The sequence below is a fragment of the Podarcis erhardii genome, assembly GCF_964252035.2.
Source record: "Podarcis erhardii genome assembly, chromosome: 3".
NCBI lineage: Eukaryota > Metazoa > Chordata > Lepidosauria > Squamata > Lacertidae > Podarcis > Podarcis erhardii.
The window spans coordinates 99,490,617-99,507,110 of NC_138507.1; the positions used below are offsets into that span (position 1 = coordinate 99,490,617).

General features: G+C 41.3%; 1 protein-coding gene across 1 annotated transcript in view; it reads right to left on the reverse strand.

Annotated features, from left to right (window-relative positions):
- Positions 1-16,494, reverse strand: part of HHAT (hedgehog acyltransferase) — a 172,848-nt gene that overhangs the window by 94,976 nt on the left and 61,378 nt on the right. Inside the window, 1 exon segment of the mRNA XM_081854801.1 lies at positions 13,988-14,023. Within this exon segment, the coding sequence (XP_081710927.1) occupies positions 13,988-14,023 (36 nt within the window).

A 16,494-nucleotide genomic window follows, 5' to 3' on the forward strand; every position in this document is an offset into this window, starting at 1 on the left:
TTCCAGTAGCACCTTAGAGACCAACTAAGTTTGTTATTGGTATGAGCTTTCGTGTGCATGCACATGTGTGTGTATCTGAAGAAGTGTGCATGCACATGAAAGCTCATACCAATAACAAACTTAGTTGGTCTCTAAGGTGCTACTGGAAGAAACTAGCACTAACCCAGAAATATTACCTCGGGTTAAGAACTTTGCTTCAGGATGAGAATGGAAATTGTGCGGCAGCAGCGGGAGGCCCCATTAGCTAAAGTGGTGCCTCAGGTTAAGAACAGTTTCAGGTTAAGAACGGACCTCCAGAACAAATTAAGTTCTTAACCCGAGGTACCACTGTACATGTTTATTTGTACAGGAAGGCATTGTGCTAACTTTTTCATATGTCCAGGAGGGACTGAAACAAGTTAATGATTCCTATGAAAACTCTTAGACTTGCCTGACTGAACTTCATAAATGTGGGATGGGCGTACAATCTAAAATATCAGAGTTCTCTGAACAGTATGGGCTTAAAAAGTGCTTGTATTTAGTGTAGAACTAAGGAGTGGAAAGAAGTCCATGTTGCATTCCCTTAAGGGAATAATCTTAGAAGCTGCAGAATGAAAACTATCAGGATATCTCTGTATTAATTCACAACAGAGTGCTTTTCATTTTAAATCAATTCATGGTAGCTTCTCGTCTAAGGTATCAATAATATTTGATCAGATCCAGACCTGCTTCGTATCTGCTTTAGATACTCCTACATCCATTTGCTGCCCTCTCAAATATAACTGCCCATCAGACTGAGAATCTCTCTTCCAACACTGAGATACTGTTGTCCACTATATCAGAAGTTAGCAGGCTAGTTTAGGGGGTGCAGGACAGGCTACATGGAACTCACAACACTGTCTCCCCCTCCACTGTTTCTCTGCCACTTTCTACTCCCACCCCAGCATGCCCCATCTGAAGAAGCCGCCACACTCTGCCTAATGGCATGGCCAGCCCTGCCAAGATTAGATCCCTATTGAATACTCTAAATCAGTGTTTCCCAACCTTTGGTCTCCAGCTGTTTTTGGACTACAATTTCCATCACCTGACCACTGGTCTTGATAGCTAGGTATGATGGGTGTTGTAATCCAAAAACAGCTGGAGACTCAAGTTTGGAAAACACTACTCTGAATTAAAAGACTGAGTTATATGCAGCTAACTCATTCCATCAGTGGAAGGATTTTCATTTGTACAACAGAAGTTCCCCCGCTCTCCTCTCTCTCTGTGCGTGCCCCATGGCCTCCCATGGATTGGCTCACGGGCAGGAGGCTCCCCAGATAATAAGATGGACCACTGGGCTGACATTCGTTGTGGCATAAAGCAATTTCCTGTGTTTCTCTGCCGAGGGAGAAACAACAGAGCTAAGGCACAAAAGCTCCTACTCCATTTCTACAAGTCTCTACAAACACGAGAGCAGAATCTTGATTTACTTTTAGATGTTTAGTTGAAAAACAGGGTTTGGATTAACAGAAAACCAAATTTAGCCTCAGGTTCACACTGCATAGGCCGGGAACTAACACATTGACTGTCCACCCGCTTGAAATACGGCTGCTATGGAACCATAAGAAAAGGCAAAGTGACCCAGATAGTAGATGTACATGTAAATAATGTCAGGAGTAACTATATTTGGACATGACAGCATGCTTTTAAATAACATACTTGGAACGCAATGTGCCAAAACGTTGCACTAGAAGTAAAGGAAGGTGACACAAATGGGTTTTTTTTAATAAGGGCACTCGTCTTCCACAATTAGTAGTTCTAGTCATTTAAATGATAAAAGCTAAAAGGGACAATGTCTCCTATGCATGTTATATAACCCATGACACCCAGAGATATACAGTACTTAAATTAAGGAACAATACTGAAAAGGGCGTACAACTTAAGAGGGGAGGGAAAAGGAAAGAAAATGAAATTTACACAGTCTGTTATTAAGATAAAAATTATGACAAAAAATTGTGGTTACAATTTCATGTTACAGTAAAAGTAAAAAATCTCATTATCTTTTACACCCGACTTCCCATTTATTCCTTAATTCTTTTTACATAAATTTACTGCCATTAATTACTCATTCAACCAGCCACCTGAATTCTTTCCTGATGTTGTCTATTAACTACTTCATAGTTAATTGTTAATAGTAAAAAGTGCCCTAAGATACTTTGGACTGCAACCATGATCCAGCCCAGACAGTACAGGAATTGTAGCCAGGAGCATCTATAGCAGAGGTTCACAAACTGTGGTCCACAAGCTTCATTCAGGTAGTCTAAGGCATGTCCACATTAAATATTCTCATTGGTTTTAATTGTATTTTTATGGCTTCTTTTCTTTCTTTTCTTGTATTTTATTTTATTGTATTGAGAACTGAATTCTATGGAAAGCAAACCTAAACATAACAAAATACTATTAAAAATTAATACAGCCTCCAGCACAATGCAATACAATTGCTACAATAGGCAGAAAAATCATTACGTGACCCACCAAGACCATCAACAATTCTCAAGCAGTCAATGGTTGGGGAAGGGGGGTGTAGAGTGTACCAGCTTGGTGAAGGCTGGGAGAGACTATGTCACATTTCTGTAACAGCAGAATTTTTGGAACAACAGAACTTCTGGAACAATTTGGCTAATGGTCTGTGGTAAACTAATGAAATAAAACTTGTTTAAGGTCATAGGAATTTGACTATATTAACTACCATGAAGCCATTTTGTTGCTACTTTCGACTTCTCCCACCCAGGAGCTCATTCACATTGGAGTTTAATGTGGATTAGAAGCTGCCCGTGTCTCTTTTTTATTACTTTGTTTGCAGCATCCATCCAGTGTGTGTGTGGGGGGGGGGGGGGAATGTATGAATTCCTGTGACTCACACATGTGAGGTAAAAAACAAAAGAACTGGCTTGGTGCCTGGATTCACAATGCGTGGCTTTGCACACTCCCCAGCAAGAGAGAGCCCCCAATAGCAGAGCTGAAACTCACAAAAGTAGAAGAGAAGAAGAGTTTGGACTTGATATCCCGCTTTATCACTACCCGAAGGAGTCTCAAAGCGGCTAACATTCTCCTTTCCCTTCGTCCCCCACAACAAACACTCTGTGAGGTGAGTGGGACTGAGAGACTTCAGAGAGAAGTGTGACTAGCCCAATGTCAGCCAGCAGCTGCATGTGGCGGAGCAGGGACGTGAACCTTGTTCACCAGATTACGAGTCTACCACTCATAACCACTACACCACACTGGTACTTTGAGGTTCTTGTTGTTGTTTTACAATCAAGCCATGCATAAATTTTATGAATGAAAGCAGTCTTGCTGAACTTGATGCATTTTTGTATTTTATTGTTTATTCCACGCTGGATGTGGTTATGGCCACTTTATGGTACTTTCCGGATGAGACCTGAGTTGCCCTTTGCATAGAGCGCTCCAGCTACATGCAGTATACTTGAATATTTGTTTTATTTGTCCACATGCAGATCCTCCCCCAGCACGCTAAAGGCTGCTTGAGAAAAATGACTTGGAAAGAGTCGTTTCAACTTGCTACCCTATCAAGTTTTGATTCAGTTATCCAGTGGAACTGATTGACAGTAGCTACAGGACAAACAAAACGACACAAGCCGTCTCAGAAGGCAATAATTAGCTTATGAAACCCATCACCCCAAGATGTTGCAAGGGGCACTGGCACAGATGGATTTTTAAAAACAGATTAGACAGGTGTGCCAATGGCTATTAGTTACCATCAGGAAGATTGGAAACTTATGTTCGGAGGAACTACTTCTCTAATTATCAGATACTGGGGGATAAGCAACACAAAATTCATCCTTCATGCTACATTTGTGAATATCCCAAGTCCATATGGCTGGTCCCACTGAAGACAAAGTGCTGAACTAGTTGGACCTGATCCAGCAGAACAAGTCTTCCCTTCTTATATTCCCATTTGGCAGAACAGAAAAGTTGATGGGCTACAACTCCCATGATCCCCCTAGCCTTGGCTGTACTGGGGAGTCCAACTAGAACTTGAGTGGCTCTCCATAGAAACAAACATGGCGGGTCAGACTCAACTAACTGGTCCTGCTAGCGGATGTTCGCTCAAGGACTTTTGCTAGTACAACAGGCATTTACCCCTCTCCTTGCCCTCGCTGCTCTAAATTGGTTGGTGGGAGGTCAGGAAAAACACCCCCCCCACACAAAAACCCACCATGTGGTGACAGAGGAGGGAAGATAATTCCAACAGGCTAACAGAAATGCTTGCACTCCTGAAGCAATCTCCTTAGTGCTATGTTGAATCCCTCCCATCAGGCTGTATTCAACTACAGTGGTACCTCTTGTTGCGAACACCTCTGGATACGTATCCTTCGGGTTACGCATGCAGCAAACCCGGAAGTAACACAAAAGTTTCCGCCGTGCGCATGTGCAGAAGCGGCGCCTATGGATGTGAATGTTTCAGGGTAAGAACGGACCCCCGGAATGAATTAAATTCGTATCCAGAGGTACCACTGTAAGTCCAACTCGAAGTAGACCCACTGAAATGACTGCACCCAAATGAGTCGTGGTGATTAACTTCAAGGTGGTCTACTCTGAACAGGACCAGCATTAAATACAGTGGTACCTTAGTTGCTAAACTTAATCTGCTCCGGGAATCTGTTCGACTCCCGGTACTGTTCGAAAATCAAGGCGTGGCTTCCGATTGGCTGCAGGAGCTTCCTGCACTCAATCGCAAGCCTCAGAAGCTGTGTCGGATGTTCGGCTTCCGAAAAACGTTCGCAAACCAGAACACTTATTTCCGGGTTTGTGGCGTTCGGGAGCTGATTTGTTCGAGAACCAAGGTACCACTGTACTACCCAATGGGCTGTATCCAACTTAGTTCCACTCAGAGCCAACCCCTTGAAAGTTAGCCATCCATGTTTATTTTAATGGGTCTACTCTGAGTAAGTGGATAGATCACAAGATCTTCAATTTCTGCCTCCATGCCACCAAATAATCCCCCCACCCCACTTGACTGGCCCATGTTCTCTTCAAGAAGAGCCCCATTCTTTTATTTATCAGTGCTGTCTTCCACAGCCCTTTTGCTCTTCACCCTTTGATACCTCAGGCAAAAATGATATTGTGAAAATATTGTGGTTGTAGGGCCAACTTATGATTATGTAGGACCTCAAACCTAAGCATCCCTGCTACAACATTCTATCCTAGCTAATATTTATTATGAAAAGTTATATAACCATCTAGCTACAGAACGATTTTTGATATTCAGGAGGTTTTCAGACTATTGCCAACATAGCTGTCATGCAGACAAATACTGATTATGACATAATCACCAAATGGTGATAAATAACGTTTAGCAATATACCATGTAAAAATAGTTATGGGAGGGTATTCATGATGATGTAAATGGAGTATATAAATACTTCAAGAATTTAAAGTTCATTCTTGCATTATAATAAACTATATTAAAAAGAAATAGCTTTGGGGGGAAAGATAAGTATAATTGAAATATCTATGTTTTACATGCAATATATTTATATTACTGCTGTATCTGTAACATTTATATTATCTTATTTTTCTGTTAATATGTATATGGGTATTCCATAATTATAAACCAGTCTTTGTACACCCATTTACCATGCAATCCCTCACGCCCAAGAGACTCACTAAAACACAGTAAGAATTGAGGCAACAGTTTTACCACATCATATATTTCTCTTCATTTTCAAAAAGACTGCTATGACTCAGCACCGCAGCAAACAGAGAAGGGCAGGTGCCTGGCCTACTGAATTGCTACAGCACAGAAAACTGGACCAGCTGAGCTTCTGCCTGCCACATGCCACAAATTATCTTGTCTGAATTCACAAAGGGGAGGGGGATTCTGTTCCTATCATGGTCCTGTAATTTCATGCAAGTTCACATAATCAAGCGAAGACTCTTAACTTGTACAGAGTGGAGTGAAAGTACAGATTAATTTAAGATGCTCAGTTGATTTCTACATCTGATAAGTTTTCTCACCATCCAGTTCCAGAGAACTTAGAAGAAACTGTTGTGGTGCCAATCAAAGCCAACTCTGATTTATGTCAGAGTACTAGGAAATGGGGCGACAGGAGGAGGGGAAATAAGGCTTCGAGTTAGGGAGGTTTCCCTATTGTCTCCAGTGCAACTGAGAGTGTTGTTTGACACCACCAAGCATCAGGCCCAGGATTAAGTAGGTCCCTAAAATATTAATGCAAGGTTTCCCTCTAGTGGCAGCAATACTTGTAATAGCAAGTCAAAGTTACCTCACACATACTGCATGAAGATAATATGGCAGCCTCCCAAATTTATCAAGCTCTTGTACACAACTTTCAAAATTCACTATTGCTGCCCAAAGCAGAGACATCTATTGATTGTGATGCACAGTAATATCTGCCCAGGACCTCCATCTTTCGGTTTAGGAAGAGGGTTGGAGTAGTTAGTTACTTCACAGATTCTGAAAGGATAATAGACTGACCACAGATAAATAGGTATAGTGGTGGGTCTTCATTCTTGACCTCAGTTGACCATATGTGTTTGGTGAGTGAAAGGCTTAACTGTACCCCATTAACCTTTCAGAAACTTTCAATACTGTTGACAGCAGCAGTTAAGAGAAGACATGGAGGCTGACAGACATCTGCACTGGACATTTGAAGCACTGTGATAACACTTTAACAGACCTCTTATTCCCCTCACAGAGCTTGTCAAACCACTCTGGAGGTTTTGCTCTGTGAGGGCAATGGGGGTCTTCTGACAACTCTTTGTACCCTTAACAAGCTACATCTCCCAGGATTATTTGAAGGAAGCCATGACTGTTAAAGTGGTACTATGGCATTTAAAACATATAGTGTGAATGCATTCATAGAAGATACGTTTGCCCTCTACAGGCCACAAATCTGGTGGTTCCAGGTTTCTAGTCTCCTGTGTGTTTTCTGAGCACATTCCATAAGCCAGTTTTGTCCTGCAGAACGGAAATATTTATGTGAAGAGCTCAGCTTAACACTGGAAGGAAGCTATAGCAGTTAAGTTCTTCCTCTGAAGAGTCAGAAACAAGCAATGGGGATGATTCTGCAGTCAAACGTGATCCGACCTTTGAGTAAGTGCCTTCACATTCGGATAGTGCAGCTGGTCAGAGTTTTGTGCCAACAATGCCATTTACCTTATTGACCCCTGGGAGGAGCACAGAGAGAAGAAATGCAGAAACACAACTGGATGCCTTCATCTGCCCCACCTACAACAAAATATGTCTCTCCCGCATCGGTCTCTACAGCCACAGCAGGCAGGGCAAACATCCAGCAGTTTGACCTCACCAGGTGGGCAAGGTATAAATAATAAATTATTATAATATTTTTATTATTCACCCCCAAAGGCACACTCCTCCATTGTCTCCCGAGACAGATAACTAAAACCAAAAACCAATAACCGAAGATCATAAATAAAACATGGAAGTGGGGTTTGATGGTTAGATAAGAAAACCTCAATGCAGCTGTTAATTAAGAGCTAAAAAGGGGGGGTGGGGAATACCAATTTTATCATCATCATATTCTCAATATCCTTTATTTCAAAGCAAATTTACATAAACCGCTATCAGTGCAAAGGTCCAAATATACAATACAAGCCTCATTTACCAGAACTAGCGAGATGCATGTAACTCTTGTTTTTCCCCCCCTCTTCCTGCACAATTTTCTTTCTGCTCATGTCCACGTCCAACCCTCACCAACAGATGATTGCGCAAGTCTGACAAGCTGCTTTTTAAAGCGTGCTGAAAATGTACAAGTCCACGCTTATGAAATAATTGTGAAACCAATTGGCTGGCTTGACAGCATAGTAATGAGCTCTACGTCAATTGAATCCTAATCACCTGGAAGCATAAGCTGTCTTCCGTCTGCCAAAGTCCAAATGAGAGACAAAGAGTATGAAACTAAAATGAGAGAGACAAAAGGCACTTTACAGACAACCAATTGAAAATAACTTATTTGGGAACCGATATCACTTTTAGACAGCGCACAGCTAACTACATGCAAAACAGGAGCCAGAAAGCAGCAAAAGAAAAAACTCTACACTTCACTAGCATAAAATACAGGGAACTTTTATTGACATGGATTCCATGCTAATAAATATCAAATTCTGCAACCCATGTTTGTTATAATATATAACATAAATCAGACACATTTCTATATTATTTAGTTTGGGGTTTTGTTTTGTTTTCTTTTCTTTTTTTATAAATATTTATTGAAGATTTTTTAAATTGCCATACAAATAAAAAACAAAATAACACATATCATAACATATTTTCTTAACTTCTTTGGACTCCCTCACATCTCCCGCTCCTGCGTTCCTAATTTATAAATATCCAACCAGCAATTTATCCCCTTATTTCCATTCTTATTATCTATTTTTCCAATGTTATATCTCTAATTTTAGATATCATTTATTCAGATCTAAAAAATTTAAATTTAGCCTAATAATTATCCAAAATTTGTCTTTTCTTAAATTTAACTTATCTTCATATTTCACTTCATCTAGCTTGATGGTGCCAAATTATTTATGATCTAGCATCCTTCTTAACATTCATACAATTTACAATATTTCTGTAGGTAGGTCTTAAATTTCTTCCAATCTTCTTCTACCGTCTCCTCTCCCAGGTCTCGGATTCTGCCTGTCATCTCCGCCAACTCCATGTAGTCTATCAGTTGCATCTGCCATTCTTCCAGTGTGGGTAAATCTTGGGTTTTCCAATGCTTAGCAACGAGTATCCTTGCTGCTGTTGTTGCAGGTTTTGTTTTGTTTTCTTACACTCAATGCAATATTTTGGTTGGGTTGTTTTTCAAAATATTTTCAAAATATTTTAAAAATGAGAGTTTGTTTGTATGATGCATAAGTATAAATAAAATATTTTTTAAAAAGAAGAAGAACAAAGTGTCCTGGGTAAAGCCTCAGAGATCATATGGCCCACTGCTACACTGCCATAGCAAACACTATTTAAAGTTTAGCATAAAACTTCAAACACTATTTGCTCCCACTGTGGCGAAACCACAGCAGCCCAGGCATTCTTCAGGGCTGCCTCATCCACAATGCCTCACTCTAGAAGGACATTCCGTAAGGGCATTTATAAGAACAATGCTTTGGATGGGAGGCCCTGGAGAGCCTTGGCATACCCAAGCAGATGTCAAAAAAAAAAAAAAAAAAAAAAGGATGGAGGTCAGCGTGCAGGGTAGTGACATGGCTCTGTCTCTGTGGCAGAATGTCTTATGGCAGATCTGTTTGCTGGGATGCAAGTTCCCATAAACTCCTGCAGGCCATCAGAGTTCCCTTGATTTCCATTTCAGCTTCAGTGTTGAACTGCAAAAATTCCAATAGATACACATGGACCTTTGGATTTCAGCCACTATTATTACAAAATTACCAGAAATGCTTCAAGCTGTATACTTTCTCTTATTAATAACAGGGGGGGATTGGATCTCTTAAAGCACCTTTAATTCATAAGCCAAGGAGATGACACAAGCATGACTATATCTACAGCTTTCTTAATCTTGACTTTGCCGCTCCATCAGTTTTCAAAAGTTAAAATGTTGCATTTACATAAATATGTGCTTATGTTGATGCAAGAATGTTACGTTTATTTTTGCAACATGCTCATCAGCTAATTCACTATATAGCAAACAGATTGCAGTTGGGGTTTTTTAAATTGTGGCTTAGAATTCATTCTCTTGAGGCTATAAAGGGAAACTATAACAGAAGGAGTTTTTATGGTGTCCTTTTGTTGTTTCCTAGATAACAAAAAAATCATTTGTATTTAAATTCAACATTCCTGCAGTATGTGGAAATTTCACTTTAGGATATTTGTAATAATGTGATACTTATAGAGCAGGAAGGACCACATATCTTCTAGTCCAATTTTCTATAATCGGGATGATCTCAGGTGATGCATTCTAACACAGTAGAACTATTCCGCTTATCTATGATCATTCACAGATATAGGAAGAGTAAAACATAATTGCAGTGCTAGTGATTCAAATATTTCTCAGTTTCATTTATATTTTTATTTCACTTCCATCCCACTCTTTATCTTTCAAATAACTCAGAGCAGCTCCTAGTGGGTCTCTCATCCGGGTTCTGATCAGGTTCATATTGACTTTGCTTTCACAATCACTTTGCTTCAAGAATACCACAACAGAACTTTCACTGAGCAAATCTCCGCTATTGTTAATGAACACAGAGTGCCAAATCATAGTTTAGCGCCACATAAACCTGCCATCAACAAGTCTTGGGTCACACACTCAGTCTTCCCAATATACACAGAGGTCCCCTTCTTTTCCTGGATCTAAAGCAAACTGAATGCTATGTGTTTGCCCTTCAGACCAGGACTGGAAACAAGAATCAAGCTGTGGCTGCCAATCAAGTTTGCTTTATGCCTGAAACTGGCAAAGGTAAAGGAGTGGGGTCCCATCCAGGACAGGTTGACCGCCCAATTCCTGGACTCCAGAACTACTCACCCGCAGCCCAAACACTACTTCCTCCTCCTGTCTTGATTTCCTCTTTTAATCAAACCACAGTTTGCCATTACTTCTGAACCATGCTTTGAGCAAGTCCTCCAAACCAGGGTTTCAAACCAAGAAGTAACCATGCATGGGAAGAGAAGAAGGAGAACAAAGAGAGATGAAGCCTGTGACTCATTTCCAATTGTCTCAATTCAGCTAATTCAATTCAGAGTCTATAGAGAAGCCTTCTACATAGTGAAGGAAGACAGAAAGCATGTACACTTTCTCCTTAAAATCAAGCAGAAATAAATATACTGTACTCTATACTCACTGACTATGCTGCGCAATGCCACTTTTCTGATGCAACGGGGGTAGACAGTGTTGACTAACCAGCAGTTTCCTTCCCCTTACCTTTGCCAATTTCAGGCACAAAGCACTTAGCAAACCAACAGATGGTTCATTATCCAAATTCTGTTAGTTTTTGGGCAGCACTGGAATAGGCTGGACCCTGTGGGAGTGCCAATCCCAAACACAAAGAATGACAACAAAGGATAACTAGGCTGGAAGACACTTCCCTTTGTATCTTCTGGCCTTAGTGCAGTTGTGGGGAGGAGAAGGAGAAAATGCACCTAAAACTCTACACAGACTCTTTTTTGCAGGACAAATTCTGCTTTTACACACAGGTGCTTCATTCGAATGGAACAAACAGAGGATGGTGCTGCATCGAAACAGTTTTCCATAATTTTTTCTTTTCTTTTGATGTTGAAAGAGATAACAACAAGAAAATAGACATGAAAGCTCACTCTTTTCTATGCCATGATCCTTAAACTAAAAGTAAACATGGTAACAAGTAGCAACTGGGTCCAGAGAATGGACTGGGATCACCAGATACTATATCAGAAGCTAAGTGGATGTGGACCTCATAAGGAACTGGAATGGTTACGGCACAATCAAACAATTCACTAAAATATTAAATACCATCTCAAAAGCGGTATGTGCTGTCAGTCCTGATCAACGGGACTGATGAATCGCATGTGAGAGCATGGTAGTATTAACTCCAAAATGTCTTCAAGTTGGCTCATCTGAAACAAAGCATAATTAACACTAACCCGTTTGTACGTCTGGAAAATAACAAACTGAAGTTGAGCAAAAAGAGGAAATGACTCCTCCTGAACTCTTTCTCCCAACCATGAGGGAGGAATACAGGGAAGGAAAATGTGAGCACTGAAGGCTCCCTGTAGTGTGGTGTACCCTGGTCATTCACATAGCACATAACTATGGTTCACTGTGATACGAAAACATGGCTGCAGCTTTGTGGAAGAGGAGGTGTATTGTATCCACCACCATCGTTTTGCCCGGACACTGAGGTCCAGCACCAAGGGCCTTCTGGCGGTTCCCTCACTTCAAGAAGCAAAGTTACAGGGAACCAGGCAGAGGGCCTTCTCGGTAGTGGCACCCACCCTGTGGAATGCCCTCCCAACAGATGTCAAGGAAATAAACTACTATCTGACTTGTAGAAGACATCTGAAGGCAACCCTGTTTAGGGAAGTTTTTAATGTTTGATGTTTTATCGCTTTATTATTATTAATAATATTCTGTTGGGAGCTGCCCAGAGTGGTTGGGGAAACCCAGCCAGATGGGTGGGATATAAATAATGTAGTAGTAGCAGTAGTAGTATAAGGCGTCAGGTTCAATCCCAGGTATCTCCACGTAGAGCAGGGAAAGATTCCTCATTTGAAATTCTGAAGGGCTGCGGCCAGTCAGTTTAGAAAAATCCTGAGCTAGATGGACCAATAGTTTGATTCAGTACAAGGCAGCTTCCTATGTTCCTATTGCCATTGTGTTTAGAGCTAGAAGTCATAAGCAGGCTTGCCTGAGTAAGAAAGAGCATGTCATCCACATCAAACCAAAGAGAAAGCTACCCACTAGTACCTCTTCTGTTGTCTGTGAAAGGTCTCAGTAAATAGCCCTCCAAAAGCATTATATTTCTTGTTATTTTAATTTCATAACAATCTCTTGATAGATCGATCTTCAGTGCATGAAGCTATTTTCTTTTGCTGCTTAGTTTCCACTGCCTTGGTGTCTCCTACACACACCATTAAATATGGCCACATTTTACTGGATACCAGGATCGGACACCCACCACACCTCCCTTTCTGAACAGATTAAAGTACTACCTGTTACCACAAACACATAACATCCCCTGGCACTAGTTGGTTTTTTCTTCCTCAGCCATAGCACACTGAAACCTCAGAGGAGGCAGACTTTTGCATCACAGGAGCAAATAATCTCACATATTCAAGAACTCATTTCTAGTGGAGTTTTTATATATATATAAATAAAAAAAGACGCAGAAGCTTATGAATTTCCATAAAAGCACAGCAGTCACACCGACATCATAAACTGGCTTTGCAAAACCTGGAAAGAATGAAGTAGCTTCTCTTTTCTGATGAAAATATTCCCACAAATCCCATTATCATGCATGTCTAATCTTAATAAAGCACAGAGAAGCAAGACTGCAAAGCACCTATCTATTTTTCCATTAGCAGAAAGCAAAAATATATACCCTCTTCACCTCAGTCAAGTGAGGATCCTAAATAGTTGCAGAACAAAAAATAGCAGAGTAACAGCCTTTGATATCTTTCTGCCAGGTACCTGCCACAGGTACACATACACATATTTTTGTTAACTTTTTTTTCAGCTGGATGGGATTATTTGTCTTTTAGGTATCTGCATTTATCCATATTGTTTTCAAATGTGTCTTTTGTTGTTTTCTGTATTTTTGGTTGTAGGGTGATAAAGGCAATTCATTAAATGACTGACTGAATGAATAAACTTACTGTATTATAATAAAAATATTATAATAAAATATATAAAAATATTATAATAAAAAAGTATTTCCATTATTCCAAAATTGGATAAACTATGGTGCATCTTTGGTCATGGTTGTAGGATTTTTCTGCCTACTTTTTGAAAAACTAACAAGATATTTCGCTGTTCGTTTTCCAAATTTTATTTAAACATTCGGCCTCTGAAAGGAAATCATTCTCTCTGCCAAGATCTTCAAATAGATAAACAAACCTTACTGTGAGAATCATTAGGAGACCTTTCAATTTACTTTGCTCTCTGGTAGTCAGAGTTGTAGGTTATAATCAGGTCCTGTTTTCAAACAGCACTGAAAAATCACCTGCATGTTTCTTGATGTGATGTCCTAATTTGTTAAGGGAGGAAAGTGACAAACACACACACACACACACACACAAATTGTTGGATCACTTTAGAATGCATAACTATGAACAATAAACCATCAGAGGTGGTACGATGAAGCCATACCACTGATGGAAGCTGGTTGTTTAAAGTCACATAATCTAAGGTGATCCAACAGTGTATAACTGTTGTCAGAGGGCGGACTTCCTCAGAAGGCTTGCCAACACAGAGTTTGGAAAATTATCTTGAAATGACTTTGATATACAACAGAATCCAGCGGCAAATAATAAATATTGACTTACCTGACAAGAAATGTGTGCAGTCCAACATCAAAACTTCTGTAAAAATTAAGAAAGAAAATAGTTTAATATGCAAGTGTACTATATTAGAAAGCAGAATCAAAAGCTTTTTAGGGAATAAGCAAAAGTGGGGGGGGGGATTCAGGCTAATAAATGCAGAAGACCACAGAAGCAATATTTTCAGAGGAGAGGCGGGTGGGCACTTTCTGAGAAGAGTCCTACGAGTTCCACTTCCATCAACAAGAGGCGTTGCAGGTCTAATCAAGCACACAATACTGTATCCACTTCTGTACACTTCTGTGCAGAAAGAAGGATGGATTCAAATCAGGGGAAAGTGCAAAAAAGAACAATTGCAATGATTGCGATAAAGCAAATATTACAAGAGGAAGCTGAAAAACCCCTATTTTTGTACCCTACAGATGTGGAAGGCCCTACAATAGGATCCTGCCAGTTGGAGGGGTTTTTATCTCCCCTATATGCTGTGGGTCAAGTTTGACAGACGATGGGGGCAATCACCTGATGTCACAGTGACAACAGGTGACCTGTTTTGGCCCACACAGCTTGAAATCCAACTGAGCTCTGGGCCTTCTACCGGGAGGAAGGCCTCAGCATTGCTTCCCCCTCTCCAAATCTCAAACACTGGGCTGCGTCTTTTCGTTTTCAAAGAGGCCATCCTCTAGGTGAAACTCTTCGGATTAGGGAGCAGGGCCTTCCAGCAGTGATTTAAAACTATCCATCAGGGAGTCTTTACCTGTGATTCCTGCATTGAATGGGTGGCCCTTGGGGTATGGTTACCAGATGTCCCCATTTCCTGGGGACAGTCCCTGGATTTACAAATCTGTCCCCGGACAAAATCTGTCCCTGGAATGTCCCCGGATTTAATTTAGTGTCCCTGGATTTATATTTTAAGTGTTGTAGATTTATTAGTAGGGTATGAATGTTGCGTGATTGGTTCAAAAGCACAAGATACATCATATGGGGACTTCCGGCAAGGCAAAATGGCGGGTGCCACAGCAGCGAGCAGCTCCTGAAGCCAGCCAGAGCCAACTGCACTACCAGGCTGGCTCCAGGCTGCTGAGACTGCCGCTGCTGCTGTCGAGGGAGAACCGGGGATGCCCAACTGGGGGAACCACTGGCACCCCCCCCCATGACCCAAACCGAGCCAGGAGCGAGAGTGCTTGGCCACTTGGCAGACTGCCCAGCGGCGCTTCAGGGCCAGTAAAAACCCTGGAGCCAAAGCAGGGAGAAGGAGGAAAGGAGAAGGAGAAGGAAGAGAGAGAAAGAGGAAGGAGAAAAAAGAGGGGAGGCCCAACCTTGCCGCGCCACTGCCGCTGTAGTCTTATGAGGCTTTGCCCTCGGGTGGGAAAAATATTGCGCCCAGGAAAGGGAAAATGGGAGTCAACAGACACTCAAGGAATAGTTTTGGAGAAAAAAACTTTAATTCTACCATCCATGAACTGGTAGAAGGAGCAAGTGTGATAGTTCACAAAACAAGCACGAGTTCACAGTCATTTGCACAGAGTATATATTCCCCTTCCAGTTCCCTCCCCTTTCTCCTCCCTCAGGAGTCCTGCCCCATGAGTTCCTCTGAGAATGAACAGAAAGCTCCTGTCTTGGGACTCTTCCCAGGAAAGGCGGGGTGAGAAGCCAAGGGGTTTCAGAGTGTTCAAAGATGTTGCGACTGAATGAGATAAGATTCATTTCTCAGGCTTGAGTATTCTTGGCAATGACAGAGCCTATTCATTAGCTTTTTGAAGCCTTCTCGTACTGAGAAAAGAATAACCTTTTTGCCTATGCATCTTGTGAGAAAAGCAGAGAAGAGCAGAGAAAAGCTGTTTTGGATTTTTAGAAGACAAAAGGAATTTCGGACAGTTTTGAGGCCTGGTTGGGGGAGGTGACTTCAGGCCTAGGTGGGGTCACCTGTCCTCACCTCCTTCACCGCCACTGAGGAGAGGTAAGAGAGCACTGAGAGGGCAAGGACATGTGGCCGAGCCCAGGCCCAACCCAGGCCTACTCCACAGCAGATAGCGCTCCAAGAAATCAGGCCAGGGTCCAGAGGAAGGCTGCGTGGCAGAGGAGACCCAGAAGAGAAGATATTACTTCTTCTTTTTTTTTAAATGATTTTTTAAAAAATAACTTTTTTTCTTTTTTCAAAAAAAAAAGTGTCCCCGGATTCTCTGGAAGAAAACATGGTAACCTTAGCTTGGGGGGTCCCTTTATGATTCTATGATTTTATTATCTAGTGCCCTTTTTTGGACTACAGTTCCCATCAGCCTGAGCCAACACAGCTGCAGTCCAAAACATCTGGAGGGCACCAGATTGGCGAAGCCTGCCCAAGAGGATACTTCACTCTTCTTGAGGGCTGTTGGCAGTTATTTCAAAAGCCTGCTGTTTCTCCTTAGCATGCCACTTCCACATTGGTATTCAGCACACAGTTGTACACAAATCCCCACATACAAAAATAAACCCCAAACTTGGGGGAGACTCAAACGCCCTCATGCAAAATGTCC